Genomic DNA, 18,990 nt, shown 5'->3' on the forward strand with positions numbered 1-18,990 from the left:
TTGCCCTTACACATTACATGTACTTTATAGAAAGAGGATTAAAAGAAATGACAAATTAAACTATGGGTATGTTGACATTTAATGTAACATAAATAATTCTTTGAAGTCTGATTAGACAATAAAATAATTCCTCAGAACTCTGTAAGAGAGATTTCTATGTAAAGGATTTTTGAGACTCATATTACATGAATAAATCAAAACTTATAAAGCAGTTTTGTAGCTTTCAATTCACTGTAGATTAAGAGCCCATTGCCAGAGCACTGCTTCTTATGTTATCTTACCCTTCAAAATACATACAGCTATTAGTTTGCAGATTTTATGAAAGAACCCCCAAAATGAGTAATGGTTTATATAACAGACTATTGGTAAGTATAGAAGTCTTTATTTAGCTCTCTTTTATGCTATTTTCTCTTTATTACTTACTGCGCATTTTACGTTCAAATTACTTAAGATTATACTTTCTCTTGAAAATGCGGAAACATATATATAACATTACCACCTGCACAACTCCCCATTCATGCTTGGGAGTTTACCTTTTCAGTCTGTTTTTTTCCATATACATATGTTTAGCTTTATTGTTTGTTTGAATTGCAGTGCTGTTCTACATTGTACTTTGTAAATCTCATTTCTTATTTATTTTGAAATTTTTTTAGTTATTTTTCTACAACAAAATGTTAATGATCTACATGATACTCTACTTTAAATGTTTTCAATTTTTCAGCATTTTAAGGGACTCTATAAATGAATATCCCTTTAAAATACTTGTGAATGTTTTAGGTTATTTCTTTAGGATAAATGTCTGCACATTTTTTAAAACATTTGATACACTCAGTATTTCCATAATGCCCTCTGGTTAAGAGTGTTTTATTTGTATTCTTTCAGAAATATCACATAAGAATGCTCTTTTCCATATTCTGATCGATATTGTTTTTACTTCTTAATCTTTGGTAATTTAGTAATCCAAAATTATGTTCTCCTATTTTAATTTGTGATTGTGATTACTAATAAGAATGAAATTTTTTTTCATATTTATTATTTATGTTTGATTTTGTAGATTGCATATTCATGTTTTTCCTGCATTTTCTCTTGGTCTTTGACTTTTTGTTTATTAATTTATAAGAATTATTTGTTTACTTGAGAATATGTCACAGAAGCTTTCCCCAGTGTTGTTTTTGTTTTTTAATTTTATTTATGAGTATAGTTTTCATTTTTTTGATGTCCTACATTTTATAATAGTCAAATCTTTGTCTTAAAACAACTTTAAACTTACATCCTTATTTATGCCTAAACTTAAGCTTAAATTAATGTGCTTTAAAAGGCTTCTCTCTCATCTTAACTGTGAGACCATATAAATATTCTGGTTATATTTTCTCTTTTTTTTTTCTTTTTTTTTTCCTTTTTTTCTGAGACTGCCTTGCTCTGTCACCTAAGATGAAATACAGTGACGCAATCACTGTATTTCCTCCCATCTCAGCCTCCTGAGTAGCTGGATTAGGCACACCACCACCACACCCAGCTCTTCTTTTCATTTTTTATGGCTTCTTCCCCCAAGCTGTATCCAACAGGGTTCTTCTGGCCTTAATCATTGCCTTTCTCTTTTTAGTTTAGTTTTATTTTCATTAAAGTTGTATGTGCACGTAATTTAAATAGCCATATCACTGTTTATACTTATGAAAAACTGTTTCCTAATTTACTCTCTACCTTCCCCCAGTTTCTCATTTCCCAGAAGCATTTACTTTCAACTCTTTATGCTGTTTCTTTTGGTATTTATAGCTGTATCTAAATAATGCTATTAGTTGTAATTTCTTGATGCTTTTCAGTTTTAGGTATTATCTCTTCTCACTGAGGAAGATGAATGTTGTAGCCTTCTTTCACTGCTCTTCATTCCATCACGTATACAACTTCCTGTCCTCTCATCTTCCCAATATGTCACATAATACTTTGAGTTAGGTTAATATTTGTAGTTTATTATGACTTATGAAAATGCTAAATTATGGCTGAGCTATGTCATGTGCTATTTACTTTTCATTCTTATACAATTTTTATTTTCTCTGAAACTAAAAATTATCTTTTTGGTTCCTTATTTTTCTATACACCTATTATAATTCAGCAGCAAACTTTACCCTGATTGTCTAAATCTCCTCTGGTTGTCTTCTAACATGTCAGTTTCCTCTTATTCAGCCCAGACCTTCTGAGGCCTCCTGACCTGCTCCTCCCTGGCCTGTTGCTGTTCTCCTCAGAGTACACAGTTGTCAGCTGTGATCTGCCTTCTTTCTCATGCTGACTTCCTTTTTTTTCCCCTTTAAATCAGATCTTCTTGTTGGTAGATTCCATGCTAGAACGCCTCTTCCAGGAGCCTCCTGAGAAAAAAGAGTGAATAATAAGTACATTTTGAGACATTGTCTGAAAATGTTTTACTCTGCCCCCATTCTTAAGGAATCTTTTCACAGGATTTGAGATTCTAAGTTGTAAATTATTTCCCCACAGAATTTTGAAGGTGTTAATCCAGTCTTCTAGTGTCCAGAGTTGCCATTGAGAAGTTCAAAACTTTTAGGAATCAGTCTGTGTATGTATTATGTTTGTTCTTTTTAGAAGTTTGTATGTATTCTCTTTGTCCCCAGTCCTATGAAATTTTACAATGAGCTGCTTCACTGGTGTTGGATACTCAATAGATCTTTCCCATCTGAAATCTAAGTTCACATTCTGGGGAATTTTCTTGACTTTATCTTTCATTATAATTACATTTTTTAATTTCATAGAACATTTTTTGTAATTTTTCCATTTTTATATTACCAGTTATTTCACAAGTACAGTGTCTTCTCCTGTCTTTCTAAGGCTTACCATGATAGAATTTTTAAATTTTCAGCTGTTTTCTCTAAGTCATATTTTTTCCCATTTGTTTATATCTGTCTTTCATATTGGAATTTTAAGTTCACTTTTTTTCCTTTTCTTCCCCCTTCAGCTCTTTACAGTGTTAGTCCACTGTGCCCTGCCCCCCATGGTTTCTTATGAGAAGTCCTGCAGTCGTTCACATTGCTGCTGCCCTCTGTGCAATGCATTGGTGTATTCTGGCTACTTCTAAGATTTTCTTTTAATTTTTGGTTTTGGGCAGTTTAGCTGTGATATCTGGGATTCATCCTGCTTACTGAGCTTCTTGAATTTGTAAATGTATGTCTTTCATCAAATTTGGGAAGCTTTTAATTATTATTTCTTCAATGTCTTTTTTCTTTTTGCCCCATTCTCTTGGTTCTTTGTGAGACTCTAATTACCTATTTATTTGAGATACTCCACACAAGTCCATGGACTCTAGTTTTGTTTTGTTTTTTTCTCTCTCTTTCATCTGTCTTGAAGTTCACTGACTCTTTTCTTTGTCATCTCCATCATGCTTATTAAGCATACTCAATACTTATTTATTTATCTCTTAGTTCTAAAATTTCCATTTGGTTCTTTATTAATGTTTTGTTTCTCTGCTGAGCCTTCTTATCCTTTCATTCATTACTTAACACTCCTTGACTTCAGTAAGCATAAGCATAATAGCAGCTTTAAAGTTCTTGTCTGAATGACAACATTGTAGGTTTGACATCTGTTAATTGTCTGTTCCCTTGAGAATGAGAATAACTGAGGTTTTCCCTAGACCTAGTGAATATTAATGTTCTAGAGATTTAGGGTTCTGTTATATTGCTCTGAAGATGTTGATGGGTTTTATTTGGAAACAGTTAACTAGATTATGCTCAAAGTGCAAATTCTGTCAATGTCTCTGGTAGATAGTAGCTCCCATTTCAGACTACCACAGTCAGCCCTGAGCAAGTGTGAGTCAGAAGTCAGTCAGAAACTTGGGAAGAGTTTATACCTAGAGTTGGGGGTTCCCATCTCAGTCTTGCTGCTTTCTGGCCTCCCCTCTCACTCTCTGGCAGTCTTAGTTGCCCCAGGCACCTTCCCCTGATGTGTGTCAGAAAGACAACTTTTATTAATTATAGCTGACCAACAGCTGGCCACCATAATTGTGGCCTCCCCTCTGGCCAAAACCAAGAATTTTTGTTCTTCTCCAAGATCTGTCTGCTTTTGTTCTCTCCAGTGCCCTCAGGTAGGTTTTCCTGTTCATTCATTTTGTTTTTTATCATTTGTACTGAATTTGCCATTTGCTAGAGGGTTGGTGTGTTAGGACCTTGCTCCTCCTTACCAGAAGCAGAGGCTGTGTGTTTCAAATCAGGCTCACATCTGGTATCTTAGGCCATCAGATGAGGGACACTGTGGAGCCAACCAGAAGCTCTGAGTATGTGAGCAAGGTTTGTGGATTGTGCACTTCACTTTCCATATGTGAGCACTGTGCATCTGGCTGGGCCATTTTCGTTGGGGACTCTTCTATATCAGCATTTTGAGGTCTTATTCCTCTTACTTTCCCGTGCCTATAGGTGGAATCCTGACTGTATTTAGAGTTAATTGGTGAGGGGTGGGATTGAGAAAGAGTAAGGGGTCTCAACATCACTTCTCTCTTCTCCTTTTCAGTGTGTGGTACATTCACTTTTAACTGTGGTTAGTATCTTCTTTAGAGTAGAAGGATCAAGATCCTTTATTTTACTCTCTTCGAGGCAAGGTAGGTGACCTAGGGGCTAAGTAAATACTGGAGCAAATATTCCACCAGTTTTCCTGTTTTTACTCTCTTTGCGTCCCCGCTTTCAGGAGTACCTAGTGCTACCAATGTCTGATCCCTTCAGGTGTTCTGCACTATTAAATTAGGTTGTGTCTTGCACGGGATTCTGTCTTCTTCAAATTAAATACGACTCTCTAGCTTCCAGAATTTTATCACTTCTGTTCTTTGGTGGATTTATTTGGTGAAGGGATTATACCTTTTGTAAAAAGTACTTATCATTTTACTAGAGGTGTGGAGAGATCAAAGAATTAAATGTGTATGTTAATTCATAATCTTTAACTGGATTTTTTATTTTCTTTTTTAGTTTAAGTCTTTAGCCCTTCTGTGATTTAGGTAAATGGCATATAATGGAAGTATGATTTTCATTTATTTCCAAATATATTGAATTTTCTAATTTTTGTCTATTTCCGTCACTCATAAAATTCAATCTGTGAAATGTGAAATATAGGAAGATACTATATATACTGAATATATGTCTAGCCATTCTATTCTTTTGATCAGTAGTTTTATTCCTTTGCACATTTAGTATTCCAGTTGAACTTCACAATTATTTTCTTTCTTTCTTTCTTTCTTTATTTGTTTATTTATTTATTTATTTATTTGAGACACGGTCTTGCCCTGTCTCCTAAGCTAGAGTACAGTGGCATAATCATAGCTCACTGCAGCTGTGAATTCATGGGCTCAAGCAGTCCTCCCGCCTAATCCTCCTGAGTAGCTAGGACTATAAACACATGCCATGCCTAATTTTTATTTCTTTTTTGTAGAGGTGAGGTCCTACTATGTTGCCCAGGCTGGCCTTGAACTCCTAGCCTCAAGTGATCCTCCTGCCTTGGCCTCCCAAATCGCTGGGGTTATAAGAGTGAGCCACCATGCCTGGCTTATTTGTCTGTCTGTGTCTCCTCCAGTCCCCAACTCCAGAAAAATGTGTGTGTATCTATAGATGTATGTATACATACATACACATTTACATGTTTACGTATATCTATATCCATATATTGGGATTTTTTTTTAGCTTTTTTTCTTTTTTCTGAGACAGAGTATTGCCCTGTCGCCAGGCTGGAGTACAGTGGCGAGATCTTGGCTACTGCAGCCTCCGCCTCCCAGGTTAAAGTGATTCTCCTACCTCAGCCTCCTGAGTAGCTGGGACTACAGGCATATGCCATCTCACCCAGCTAATTTTTGTATTTTTGGTAGAGACGAGATTTCACTGTGTTGGCCAGGATGGTCTCGCTCTCTTGACCTCATAATCCACCCGCCTGGGCCTCCCAAAGTGCTGGGATTACAGGCATGAGCCACCGAGCCCGGCCAATTTTTTTTTTTAGGCTGACATCTTTGCAAAATCAAAGAACATGCTTTTCACTACACTTAACTTGGGTCCTTCATATACATTACTACCTCAGTAAATAAAGTGTCTGCATTATGCTAGAAATTACAGACATAATGGTGAACAAAGCATGGCCCCTCAGTGTTATGTTACCAATTCTTCATATTTCTTACTGAATTAAATCCTAAGTATTTTATATGTTTGTAGCTGTTGTGAATGGGTTTTTGTGTTGTTTTTCTGTTTTGTTTTGTTTTTCTTTTCTCTAATTAACTCTTCATGTTTTCCAGTTGATTATTGCTAGGAGACCAGAAAGTTGTTCATTTCCCTTTAGGCCTTTCTAAAGTCAACATTTCTTGTGCCAAAAATATGTCACTCTACTCCCTACCAGTTCTTCTCCTGGCCAGTCACACAGAGGTTTTTCTAGAGTTCCACCTGCTACTTGTTGATAGATAGTATTTGATAGTGACTCAGAATATTCTGTTTGAACCATATCAACTCCTAGGGATCTTGTTAAAAATACAGTTGTTGCAGAGGGTTAATTGATGTGCTGAAGTTCAGAGTGGAAAATTTTATGATGTCTGATTTCTTCATTCAGACTTACTAGCCCTCAAGGTTTTCTTTGTTCTTGAGCCTCTTTGCCTCTCCAGCTGTCAGTTTGGTTTTATTCCTGTTTAATTTCATGCCAGACGCTCATACAAGAATGAGGGCATGGCCAGAGGATCTGTCTCAGAAGTGAGGGCTAAGCTCAAATAATTCAATTATTTTTTTTTTTTAAGTTTTGTGTTCTTTGAGAGCACTCCCTCAAAACTAAACAAGTGATAGAAAGATAATTATTCCATTCATCTTGTTCTGAAAGTTCTAAAAGTATTGTTACATTATAATAGACAAAAACACCTAATTTTATGGGAACTTTTTCTCTAGGTGATGGCTGAGCTGTATCATCAATGTATATTGATTTCCCCTCCCCCTTAAGGCTAGGCTAATTCCCAGCCTCACTCTAATCCATGTGGTATCTAACTCTCATCTGATGACTAGGGGTGTCTTTTTGAAGAACATGGAGTCTGTTCCTGCAGCGTTAATCATTCATATGTGTGATGGTGGTGGAGGGTGGAGAAGGGCTAAACGGCTGTTCCTTAATTGAATCTCAACCCTGCTTTTTTGACTCTGAGTATTGTGCTTCCTCTATTGCATCACATACATGGCTAAACTTCTGTAACTGTTACGGATCCTCTGAGCATCGATTTATCAGAATCATTTTGATAGCGAGTTATAGTTTCTGTTTCCACTTCCTATTAGGGTTACAAGCTTCCAAAGTTTACTAGTGTCCCTTATGTATTCTTCATTTCTCTTCTTAAGTGTTTAGGAAAACCTTTCTGTCCTACTGCATTGAAATGTAAGGTACAGTGTAAAAGGTACAGTGTGAAAGCCATAAGTCAAATGGATGTGGGTTCAACTCACTTATCACCTTTTAGCTTACCATTTCCAGCTAGATGACTAAGTAAGATATTTTACTTTGTGAATTTTTTTTGCTTTGTTCTGTTTTTTAGGTTTCCTCAGTATAAAATGAGGATGATAATAGAAACTAACTCATAGGATTACAGTGAGAATTAAATGTAATAATGTATACCAAGCATGTACCACAGGGCTTGGTACAGAACTGACACTTAAGAACTTGCTGCTGATATTATTATTGTGGTTATTATGAATAATGGTGATATATCTGTAGAATTCAGACATCTAATCCAGCCTTTGTCTGTGACACAAAATCTTTTTAGTCTACCTTCATGACAATCCAATCACCACCAGCCATTTCATTTGTAGTTCCCATTTATTATTCTTGAGTGTATTATAATTTTAAGTAAAGAGGAAACAAAAAAACTCTACCCTTAATTTTAAGTATGGTTGCATTGTGGCTTTGTAAAAGGGAGACGGTATTTTCAGACTTGTTTCTTTGCTTTATACATGTCCGTTAGAAGCCTGAGTTGGTCGGGTTTCTTCCCATGCATTTCCTTGGGTGGTTTCTTTACATGGCTTTTTCTTTTCTTCAAGGAAGTCAAGATCGTATTGCCAAATTTAGTTTTCCAAAGCCATCCTCACACTGAATTATCTGCCCCTAGAGTATGTATTCTCTTACTGCTTATTTTTGTAAGTTTTAGAGACCTAGTTTCCCCAATTCTGGGCTGCTGAGAAGATTTTGCCAGGATTGATGGTCTTGACTGTTGTTAGTTTGGTATGATTTGGTTCTTTTCTCACATGGTTACTATTACTTCTACTTCACCAACCAGTTCATGCTTATAAGTCAAAATTGGGCCCAGAGTAATAGCTCCCTTGTTAATTCATATGTTGTCAGGGGTAAATAAAAGAATAAGACACCCAGCAGCTGTCCAGATTCCTGCTGTATCTTCTGTGTTAATTCCATGATCTCCAGCATAAACGTCTCTTCTGTTTTCTCTGTAGATGGATATAAGTAATATGTTCCCTTAACAGTTTCATTTCTTATTCTCTTTCCTTTTACCCTTACCTCTACCATGCATTCCACCCCCATTTCTTGATTTTCCACACAGGTATATGCTTTCTCAATGATACTCAACTTTACTTTCTCACTTTATTTTCCTCTAACTATTCATCAGTTTCTTCACCCTCATAACACACACACACACACACACACACACACACACACACACACCCCAAAAAACCTTTCCTGTGATTTATGCTTGGCAATGTACTGCCCAAAAAACCTTGGTTTCAGCTATAAACTTGGAGGTTTTGCTTGTACCTCCAAAGTGTTGAGGAACTTGATAAGCTAGAAGTGACGTGAAAGGAGTGACATGCCTCACAGTTTGTCTTACCATTTCCAGTTTACCCTAAAGTAGCTGGGAACTGATGAGAAATCTGAGTCCTTTTTCTGAGCACTACTCAAAGTAGATGGGAAAGGCTTTGTTTGTTTTTCCTGGTCTTATGATTAGATTTAGCACAAGTATAAACTGGGAAATACTTGAGAGAGTAAGTTGCTTGGGCTACGGGGATCAGTATTTTATGATTTAATTCTAGTCCTTCTTAGTTTACGGCTGGTTTTTTTTTTTGCTTTGTTTTGGTTTTTTTGTTTTGTTTTGTTTTATTTTGTTTTGAAAGGGGGACATTTTGCAATACAGTTTTAAGTGTCTGCCCTGCTGCATATGAAGGGGGCGGGATTCCTTCTAGACTGCTGTCATTTAGTCCGAATTTAGAAGTGAGGGATTTAAGGCCATCAGTCAACAGCTTCCTGCATTTTGTGCTGTTCTCCATTGAAGTCATGATTAACGCCTGGGCTTTCGTTCATTTGGGTCCCCTCAGATACACCTATGAGCGAATTGATGGGCGAGTACGGGGAAACCTGCGCCAGGCAGCCATCGACCGGTTCTGTAAGCCAGATTCAGACCGCTTTGTCTTTCTTCTGTGCACCAGAGCGGGAGGCCTGGGGATCAATCTCACAGCTGCTGATACCTGCATCATATTTGATTCTGACTGGAACCCACAAAATGACTTGCAGGTAACCACTAGGATGATTGCTCTTTACCTTAGCTGCCCTGCATCCCAGAATATCATGATAGGGCCTGGCTTGGCTACAGAGCATCTGTGATGCTCCATGCTATGGTGTCAGCTGGTTGACAGGCTTAGGGCCTTGATCAGGGGTGAAACTGAATGAAAAGTAAATGTTGATCCTTCCAACTAATTAGAGTGTGGTTCTTTCCATTAAATCAAATGATGTTTCACAGTGGTAGCCTCCAGATATAGACTAGTACTAGTAAGTATTATTATCAGAAATAAAGATACTAAGTTTGACTAATTCTCTAATTCTTGATATGTAGATGATTTGGGCATTTTCACTTGGTTTGGTGGTTTGTATAGTAAATTAGTTAACCCAGAGGGGTAGGAAAGTTCCATGGAGTGACAGGGGCAATGGGGGCAGCCTCACCAGTTCCTTTCCTCTCCACACAATGCAGCACCTTAGAGTTTACATGTGTCCAGTTGACTGGCTTTATGGAGTCTATTTTTGGTTTTAGCTAAACTAAATAGCAGGTGGCTTTAAAAGATTACTGCAAAGATTGGAGTTGATACATTTTTTTAGAAGCTAACATAAACAAGCAAGAAAATGGCAGGGTCTGGTTTGGAATTCTTCCATCAACCCTGTTTCAAAGTAAAAATAATGGCATTCTAACTATATGGGCTGCAAAGTCAGCCAAAAAGATTCTAACTTGTCACTAAGACCATTTGGAATGTAGATTTACAGCCATTATCATTAATGATGAACTTCATCTTAAATGTATATTGTATGTATTTTGAGATATTTACTAATACTAGGATTATGTGTATGTGGAGAAGAGGGTGGGTGGGTGGCTCAAAACCTTTTTCATAATACAGATGATTAATCAAAAGTAGTTTGGAGGCTGTTCTTTGACAGGATTCAAGAGATACTCTAGGGATGCTGCAAGAGAAGGGATGCAGGGAAGAGGGCACGAAGATGATGGGTATCTGGGGTTCTTCCCTACCCACCCACTCCTACCGAGTTGTTCTACTTTGTTTTTCTTTTTCTTTTTTGGAGACAGAGTCTCGCTCTATTCCCCCAGGGTAGAGTTCAGTGCCACAATCTCGTCTTACTGCAACCTCTGCCTCCCAGGTTCAAGCGATTCTTTTGCCTCAGCCTCCAGTGTAGCTGGGATTACAGGGGCTTGACACCATGCCTGGCTAATTTTTGTATTTTTAGTAGAGATGGGGTTTCACCATGTTGGCCAGTCTGGTCTCAAACTCCTGACCTCAGGTGATCCGCCCGCCTCGGCCTCCCATAGTGGTGGGATTAGAGGTGTGAGCCACTGCGCCTGGCCCTTTGTCTTTATCATTTAATGAGTTTCTACATAAACTTTTGTTTGAAGAAAGCAGCCTAGAAGTTGAAAACTTGTGCTTTAAATTATTAAATTAGTGATGTCTCTGAAAATATTTCATGGTATATATCGTAAAGTAAACTATGTTTAACGTGTAGCCTCAAAGAAAACCTCTGATTATGGCTAGCTTACTGTCTTCTTTCTACTGGTGAAAAGATGGTTGAAGATGAGTTGCTAGATATAATGAATAACCCATTTTTAAAGGAGTAACACATTCAACACTAAAATAATAATAAACAAAACTGAATGTTTGATCAGCTCACTATCAAAAACCTACTTACAACAATGATACAGATTAAGGAGTGGAAAGCGATTGCCTTTTGGCCTGCTGCCTGTTTTTAAAAATAGTTTTATTGGAATATAGCCATGCCCATTTGTAAGTATATTATCTATGGCTGCTTTCATGTTATAGTGGCAGAGTTGAGTAGTTGCAGCAGAGACCTGATAGCCAACAAAACCTAAAATATTTACTATTAGGTCCTTGCAGATTTTTGTCAACCCTTACAGATTTCATGTCCCCCTCAGAGACCACAAGTTCTCTTCTTCTTTGTGATGCTCACCTGACTGTGAGGTATGGCACCTGGGAGAGTAATGCCACAGGAAACCAAAGTTGAATGGCCAGCTGGACATGCCTGAAGGGATATCCAGGAGGATCAGTGAAAGCATGGGGCTGGTGACAGATCATGACTGGAAGCAAAGATTTTGGAATGACCATGCTTCACCTAGGCGAAGCCTAAACATTGCCAATTGAATAGGTGCACTGCCAATGGAAAAAGCAAGAACGTAAATGTTCAAACCTACTGGAGAAGGCAAAGTTATCGGAGGTGACTGATTTGTATGTGTAGCAACCAGAGAAGTTGGGTGGGACTATCCAGAATAAGGGTCTTGGATGAAGGGAGAAGCTTTGGAGTAGCTGTTAATGTCCACTGCTAGGGAGCTGGCAAGAGATGAATTAAGGAATAGCAGTGAAGTCCAAACTGAAATTAGATAGCGTGAACTTTATTAGTGTGTCGAGTCAGTTTCTGAACTTCCTCTATTGCTCAGCCTGAATGAAGAAATGAAGAAGCCCAGCACCATGGAAGATCCAAGGTGGAAAATGCAGGGTGGGAGCTCATATGGAGAATGCAGCCAAAGGTTACTGCGTGAGAGAGAACATTTCTATAACTCAGAAGGAATCATCCTCTATTTTGTTTAATGTCTAGCCAGTCTAGGTAGAGATGAAAGAATTGACAAATGTAGAGCAGTTTTAGGACAGGGGACTAGAAGAGCAGCTGTAACGAGTGGGATTGGTGGGCTGTAAAAAAGATGTGATAGAGGAAGCCCAAGTTCTGTGTCTCCCACAGAGATGGAGCAAGATTCTCGCTTGCTTGGTGTGATGAGGAAGATAGCAGAGGGCTTTTCCAAAAGCAAGAGGGCTGGAGACTGTCCACCAAACGATGCACACTCCCCACACAAACAGACATTCCCATGCCCCTTGGCATTTGCCCTGCACCCACGTGTTATAAACATAGAATATTTACTCCAGAGAGTCTGAAGACTGGGACACTGAGATGGTGTTCCTCTTCCCAAATCCTCCTCTCCTCTTGCTTTCCAGAAAATGGAGGCACAGATTCATTAGGATGCAGGCTAGAAATTGGATACTACTTAGGAATAACAAAAGCAATTAAAGTTAGCACTGAGAGATCTTAACAATATTATTGTTCTATCTGGACTGTCAAAGGAAAACCAATTTTTACATCCCCCTAATGGGGAGATCTTAACTAGAGTCAGGTAAGTGCCACATCCGCTCTCAAACCTTGAATATGTCTGTGTTAGCATCAGTGTGTGTAAAAAAAAATTGAAGGGTATCAGTTCGCCTTTTCTCACCATCATTCAGAAGACAAAGGCTCTAATTTAGTCCTGGCACATGAGCAGCAGCAGGTGTTGTCTAGATTTCCCGTAACACCTAAGGTTAAGAAGTGGCACAGGGCAATAACAGTAGGCTGAAAAGGAAAGAGAAATGAAAAACTGGGTTTTTATCTTCTTTCTTCTTATTAGGAGGAGGCCACTGTTGCTGCTACCCCTGAGGGCAACAGCAGACATGGTTTCATGCCCCCCCTCAGAGACCACAAGCACTTTTCTCTTCCATTGTTCCATGATACCTCTGCTTCTTACTCTTTGGGGGGCTTTTTGCACCTGGAGGCAAGAGTTCCTTAGGGTTGAAGACGGTTCAAGATAACAGTGGTGGGCTGCACAGTTCTCCGTCCTTCCTGCCGCTAAGGTCCCTGAAGGCAGAATTCAGAAAGTGTGGGAGCAGATATCCTGGCCAAGAGCACAGCTACAGGGTAATGCAGCTGTTACATGTCTGCAGGATTTTGGAAAGGAATTGGGAGTCCAGTGTGAGGAGCCAGGGCCCTTTCCAGGATTGCCAGAAGCAGGACTTAGGAACCTTCCATACTGCTCCGAGGGGAAGAGGTGTTGGGCACCTCTGCCTCTTCCTCTGCTGCCACCATGTTACTTGCATCCCCTATTTCTTATCTTTTTTATTTTATTTTATTTTATTTTATTTTATTTTATTTTATTTTATTTTTTAGAAGACAGGATCTCGCCATGTTGTCCAGGCTAGAGTGCAGTGGCTCAATCTCAGTTCACTGCAACCTCCACCCACCTCAGCCTCCCAAAGTGCTGGGATTACAGGAGTGAGCCACCACTCCTGCCTACACCCCCTATTTCTTGATTGTGTGTGTGTCTGGAGCTTGGAGGATTGCATCTGTTGAGTTTTCTTTGCTATGAGAAAGTAAGAATTTGTAAATGTATACACAGATACTCTCCTGTGTAGTCATTTATTCAGTGACTATCTCTTGAAAACTGGGACATGCCAGGTGTTGCATAAAGTATTGGAGAGACACCGGTGAGCTAAGCGGACAGTTTTATTTCAGTGGGATGGGCAGACAGTAAATGAGGAAAAATAAGATAATTACAGTTGAGCAATATGTACTGCAAAGAAAATAAAATAAGGGGATAAGAATGATGGGAGTTGGGGCCGGGTGTGGTGGCTCATGCTTGTAATTCCAGCACTTTGGGAGGCCGAGGCAGGCAGTCACCAAAGGTCAGGAGTTCAAGAGTAGCCTGGCCAACATGGTGAAACCCCATGTCTACTAAAGATACAAAAATTAGCCGGGCATGGTGGTAGGCACCTGTGATCCCAGCTACTCAGGAGACTGAGGCAGGAGAAATGCTTGAGGCAGAGGTTGCAGTGAGCCAAGATAGTGCCATTGTACTCCAGCCTGGATGACAAGAGCAAAACTCCGTCTCAAAAAAAAAAAAAAAAAAAGATTGATGGAGTTGGGTGCCCTGATTTAGATAGAGTGATCTAAGAAGATGACATCTTAAATTATGAAATAAGAAAGAAGAATGTTCCAAGCAGAGAGAACCAAGAGTATAACCATGTAGAGTGAGAATGTGAATAGGTGGCACCCCGAAAGCATCGGATGGGACAGGCACTTACTACACAGCACCAGTCCCAAAGAGAGTGAGTCGAGTTCCTTTTGAGGACCCTGCTGCCTCTCTTTATCAATGTCCTTTTTTTAAAACTCCTTTCTGCTACCCAAAAGCACCCCTTTACCATTCTGTGAATTCATCTCCCCTTCCTGTTCTCAGCCAGTTCTTGACTGACTTATCTGACAGATTTATTGAATCCCACACAGGGTCTTGCATTGTTGACAGCCCAGGCTGGTCTCAAACCCCTGGCCTCAAGAGTCCTCCTGCGTCAGACTCCCAAGGTACTGGGATGGTGGGCAAGAACCACAACACCCAGCCTGTTTGTTTTTAATAGTCAGAACATCGTTATTCGTTTCTCTTTGGCTTTTGTCCACCCCAAATGTATTAAAAAATAAAGAGTTGTAAGCCCAAAAACGGTTAGAGCTCTATTACTTTCTCCAGAGATTAGGGGTGGGGAATTTTGTAGCACCACTGCCCCCTAGTTATGTTTTACTCCAGAGGTTTTTATATTTATACCTTTGCTGATGCATTTCCTCCGGACTTCATCTGAGTTCCTGGCCCTACTTCTGAGTGTTTCTTTCTCTATCTCGTGTGTTTTTTTGGGTGAGTTCTCTTAGGAAAATAAAGAATGGTTTGAGGTTTGACTGTAAAATGAGGAGTCTCTTAAATGTGACAGGACTCACCCTATTGTCCTTCAGGTAAGTCATCTTGGGAGAGAACATGTTTATTTCCATGTAATTTAGCTGCTTGTGGCCTCGGCTCTCCTAAACAGGGGTTTATTTTTCTCTGTTAACAAGAAGTCCAGAGGTGGGCAGTTGAGGACTAGTAAGACGACCTCATAGTGTCATCAGAGTCCCAGGTTCCTTCTGTCTTTTTCCTCCACTATCCTCAGTGTGTGTGATTTACAGCCTCTTGATTCCATCTCAGAAAGGAAAAATAAAGGAAGCAGCAGGCATGTTGGTTTTTACAGGAAAGCAGAACTTTGGCACGTATCTTCAGGAGGCTTTGTTACACCTCATCGTCTAGGACTGTGTTACCTGGCCAACCCCGGGAGGCTGGAAGTGATATTGGTTGAACATGTTGCTGCCCTGTGCAAGAGTCAGGGTTCTGGCAGTGAGCAAGAAAGAGCGATGTATGCCACGAAGGCCGTTAGCAGTGTCTGCAGGGCTCCTCTATCAGACTTCTGCCCAGAACTTTTCAACTCCCTCTTATAATTTACCCTCAACACCATATGAGCCAGAAAAAAAATCAGGGTCAGTACTTAATGGCCATATAAGATTACTCCCTTGAAGATCTCATAAACCATATTACTTACCTTGGTCACTTAATTTCCAGAATTTTTCATCAAACCATCTCTCAGTAACAGATTTGCTACTGCTAAAGATACAGAAAGAAGGCCCAGCAACTAATTGCAATAGCCAAAGACTACACAACTCATTGTTCAGCAATAGACGACTAATTGAATAAACTATAGTATATTCAGCTATGAAAAAAGAATGAAGAATATCACTATATCCTGCTATGGAATTGTACCCTGTATATATTGTTAAGGGGGGTGGGGGGGAATAAGGTGGAAAAGGTTTGTACCGTATGTTAGCATTTATCTTAAAAGTCTGTGTGTCTTTGTAGCTATCTGTCCCTTCCCTACCAAGGATAAAACTAAAATAAGCTTGCTTTTAAATGGTTAACCTTTAGAGAACAGGATGGAAGTGACAGGGAAAGAGGCTAGTTTTTCCAAATATGCCATTTTGTGTATTTGACTTTAGAACCATTTTAAGTATTTTACCTCATTATTAAAACAAAATTTATTTTTTAAAACTTTTTAAAAAGTTGCAAAAATTATGGAGAATTCCAATGTACCCTTCACACAGCTTCCCTTAATGTTGACATCCTATGTAACCACAATATAATGATTGAAACCAAAAGCAACATTGATATGATACACTTTAATCTACAGACTTTATTCATTTCCTTCAGTTTCTCACAAGAAGTTTTTTTCTGGCCCAGTATCTGCATTCCATTTAGAAGTCATGACTCCCTAACCTTCTCCAGTCTGTGACAGTTCCTTTGCCTTTCCTTATCTTTCATGACCTTGACACTTTTAAAGGGTACTGACCAGCTGTTTTGTAGAAGGTTCCTCAGTTTGTGTTTGCCTGATGTTTTCTTAATGGTGAGATTTGAGGTTGTGATACTCTTGGATTTTAGGCAAGAATATCATAGAAAACATGCTATGTCCTCCTCAGTCCATTATATGAATACATCTTATTAGTCGTGATGTAACTTTGATTACTTGGTTAACATGCCATCTGCCAAGTTTCTCCACCATAAAATAACTTTTTAATCTCTAAAAATTAGTATCCTCTCAGTGGCTATTTTGAGGCTCTATCCTGTTTCTCATTCTCCTTCTTTCCGTTAATTTTAGCATCCATCAATGGTTCTTGCTTTCAGTAAATTATTACCATGGTGTTTAGCTAATGGTAATTTTTTATTCTCATCATTCTTTCTACATTTATTAATAAGAATTCTATAACGAAGTTGTCCTTTGTCTCCCATTTATTTATATCAGTATTGGCTCGTGGATATTTCTTTTATTTTATAATCCTTACTCATTATTTATTTTGTTTTCAAGTTGTTCAGATTCGGCCATTGGTAGCTCCGTCACATTGGCTTCTGTGTTTTTTTGAAATTCTCCCATAGTTTTTTTGAGTGCTTCTTACTTTCTGGCACCATGAGATGTTCACGTCCATGTTGCATTTTTCCTGCCCCAGCCTTGGAATTGACCATTCTCCCAGGATCCTTGCTTTCTTTTATTTGATAATAGCATTTATAAACCAAGGTCTGGCTACTAGGCATGCCCACTGCTACTGGAATGTTATTACTTCTAGATCCTCTGTGCACATGGAGCTAGGAAACAGATGTATGTATACTTACACAAGCACTCATACAACACAGCTTTATTTATTCTGTGTATATTCGTCCATAGTGAATTTTTTGGTTACAGTGTGTGTAGTCTCCTCTTACTTATTTGTAACTTCTTTCTCTGGCAGGATGAAGCGTTTTATCATAACACAGTATATTTACTCATTTATTTCATCCTACTGTACACATCAAGTAGTTTTAGAATTGCTAACCCATATTTTGTGGAAAATACATTTACTAGAATATAATATTGGTCTAGTGGTGTTATTGGTCATTAGAATTACAGTATATAAGCACCATTCTATTTACCAAAGTTGCTAAGTTTATTTTCTTAACCATCTCCTTCAGTGTAGTTAAATTAAGAGGGGAAACATCAATTCCTAAAACTCAAAAGCAAAATGAAACAATTGACTCTAGCTGTGTATCAAGTGAATAGCATATAACTCACAGAAAATGATTATTTCAAGGGTCTATATTTAATGTTTTAATACATTTTCATTTCTATATAATTTCATTTTGTACTCCAGTGTACCCTTTATCCAGATTCACAAACTGTGTTTATATTTTGCCTCATTGACTCTACCATTTTTGCTCTTTCTCACTCCTTTGTGCCTGTCCCTTTCTTTCTGATTAGATGTGTAGACACATACATCACTTTTTTGTTTGAGGTATTTGAGAGTAAGTTGCAGGCATTGTGCCCGCTTGTCCCCTAAATACTTTCAGTGTGTGGTTTACTGGGACTTTCCCCTGTATATTCACAGTTGAGTTCTCAGAATCAAGAAATAAAAATATTGTTCTCCAATCTACAGTTCATATTCAAGTCTTAACCGTTTCTTTCAACGTCTTTTATAGCTGTCATGTCTCGTTAGTCTCCTTTAATCTCAGTCGGTTTCTCAGTTTTTCTTTTTATTTTATGGCCTTCAAGTTTTTGAAGAGTACTGGCCAGTTTTTTTTTGTAGGTTTGCCCTCAGTTTGGGTTCGTCTGTATTTCCTGAGGATTGGATCTAGGTTTAATACCACCACAGAACTGACACATCTTCTCAATATATCGCATCAGGAAAAACGTGGTGTCCATTTGTCTGATGATAGTAACTCTGATCACTTAGTACGGTGATGTCTGTCAGAATTCTCCACTATAGAGTTTCTGTTTTTCCCTTTGAAAATAAGTAATTTTGGAGAAGTACGTTGAAACTATATCTATTCCTCATCAAAGTTTCACCCATTGGTTTTAGCATCCATTATTTTTGGCTGAATCGGTTATCACTGTGATGGGTACAAAGTGGTGATTTTCTAACTCACTCTGCACTTGTTAGTTCGCATTTTGCTGTAAGGAAGAGTGTTCCCTTTTCCTCCCATTTATTTATTTTTGTCGATATGAATACATGGGTTCTTTTTTTAATCAGTGAGTTATAATCTATTACTATCTCTATTTTGATGTTCTCTTTGTATAGTTATAGACTTAGCCAGTGGGAATCTCTTCAAGCTTTAAGTGTTATTCTCATATGCCTCCCTCATTAGTTGAGTACTTTCTTACATCTGACACAGCAACATGTTTCAAGTTTATTCTATACTTTCTCTACCACAGTCCTAGCTACAGTTAGCCATTTCTCTAGCACACTGTGGCTCTGTCGTATGGAGAATGGTTTTTAGAAATCAAGACTCGGGAATTAGGTGTGTTCACTGCTACTGCAATGATG

At 38.5% G+C, this 18,990-nt stretch overlaps 1 protein-coding gene across 3 annotated transcripts in view; it reads left to right on the plus strand.

The window, feature by feature from the left end:
- CHD6 (chromodomain helicase DNA binding protein 6) overlaps positions 1–18,990 on the plus strand; it is a 193,934-nt gene that overhangs the window by 114,918 nt on the left and 60,026 nt on the right. For all 3 annotated transcript variants that reach the window (XM_032294922.1, XM_032294924.1, XM_032294923.1), the window contains one exon: positions 9,309–9,504. In XM_032294922.1, the coding sequence (XP_032150813.1) occupies positions 9,309–9,504 (196 nt within the window). The remainder of the gene's footprint in view (positions 1–9,308; positions 9,505–18,990) is intronic.

Source organism: Sapajus apella, unplaced genomic scaffold, assembly GCF_009761245.1.
Source record: "Sapajus apella isolate SASKATOON/1434 unplaced genomic scaffold, GSC_monkey_1.0 scaffold33, whole genome shotgun sequence".
Lineage (NCBI taxonomy): Eukaryota > Metazoa > Chordata > Mammalia > Primates > Cebidae > Sapajus > Sapajus apella.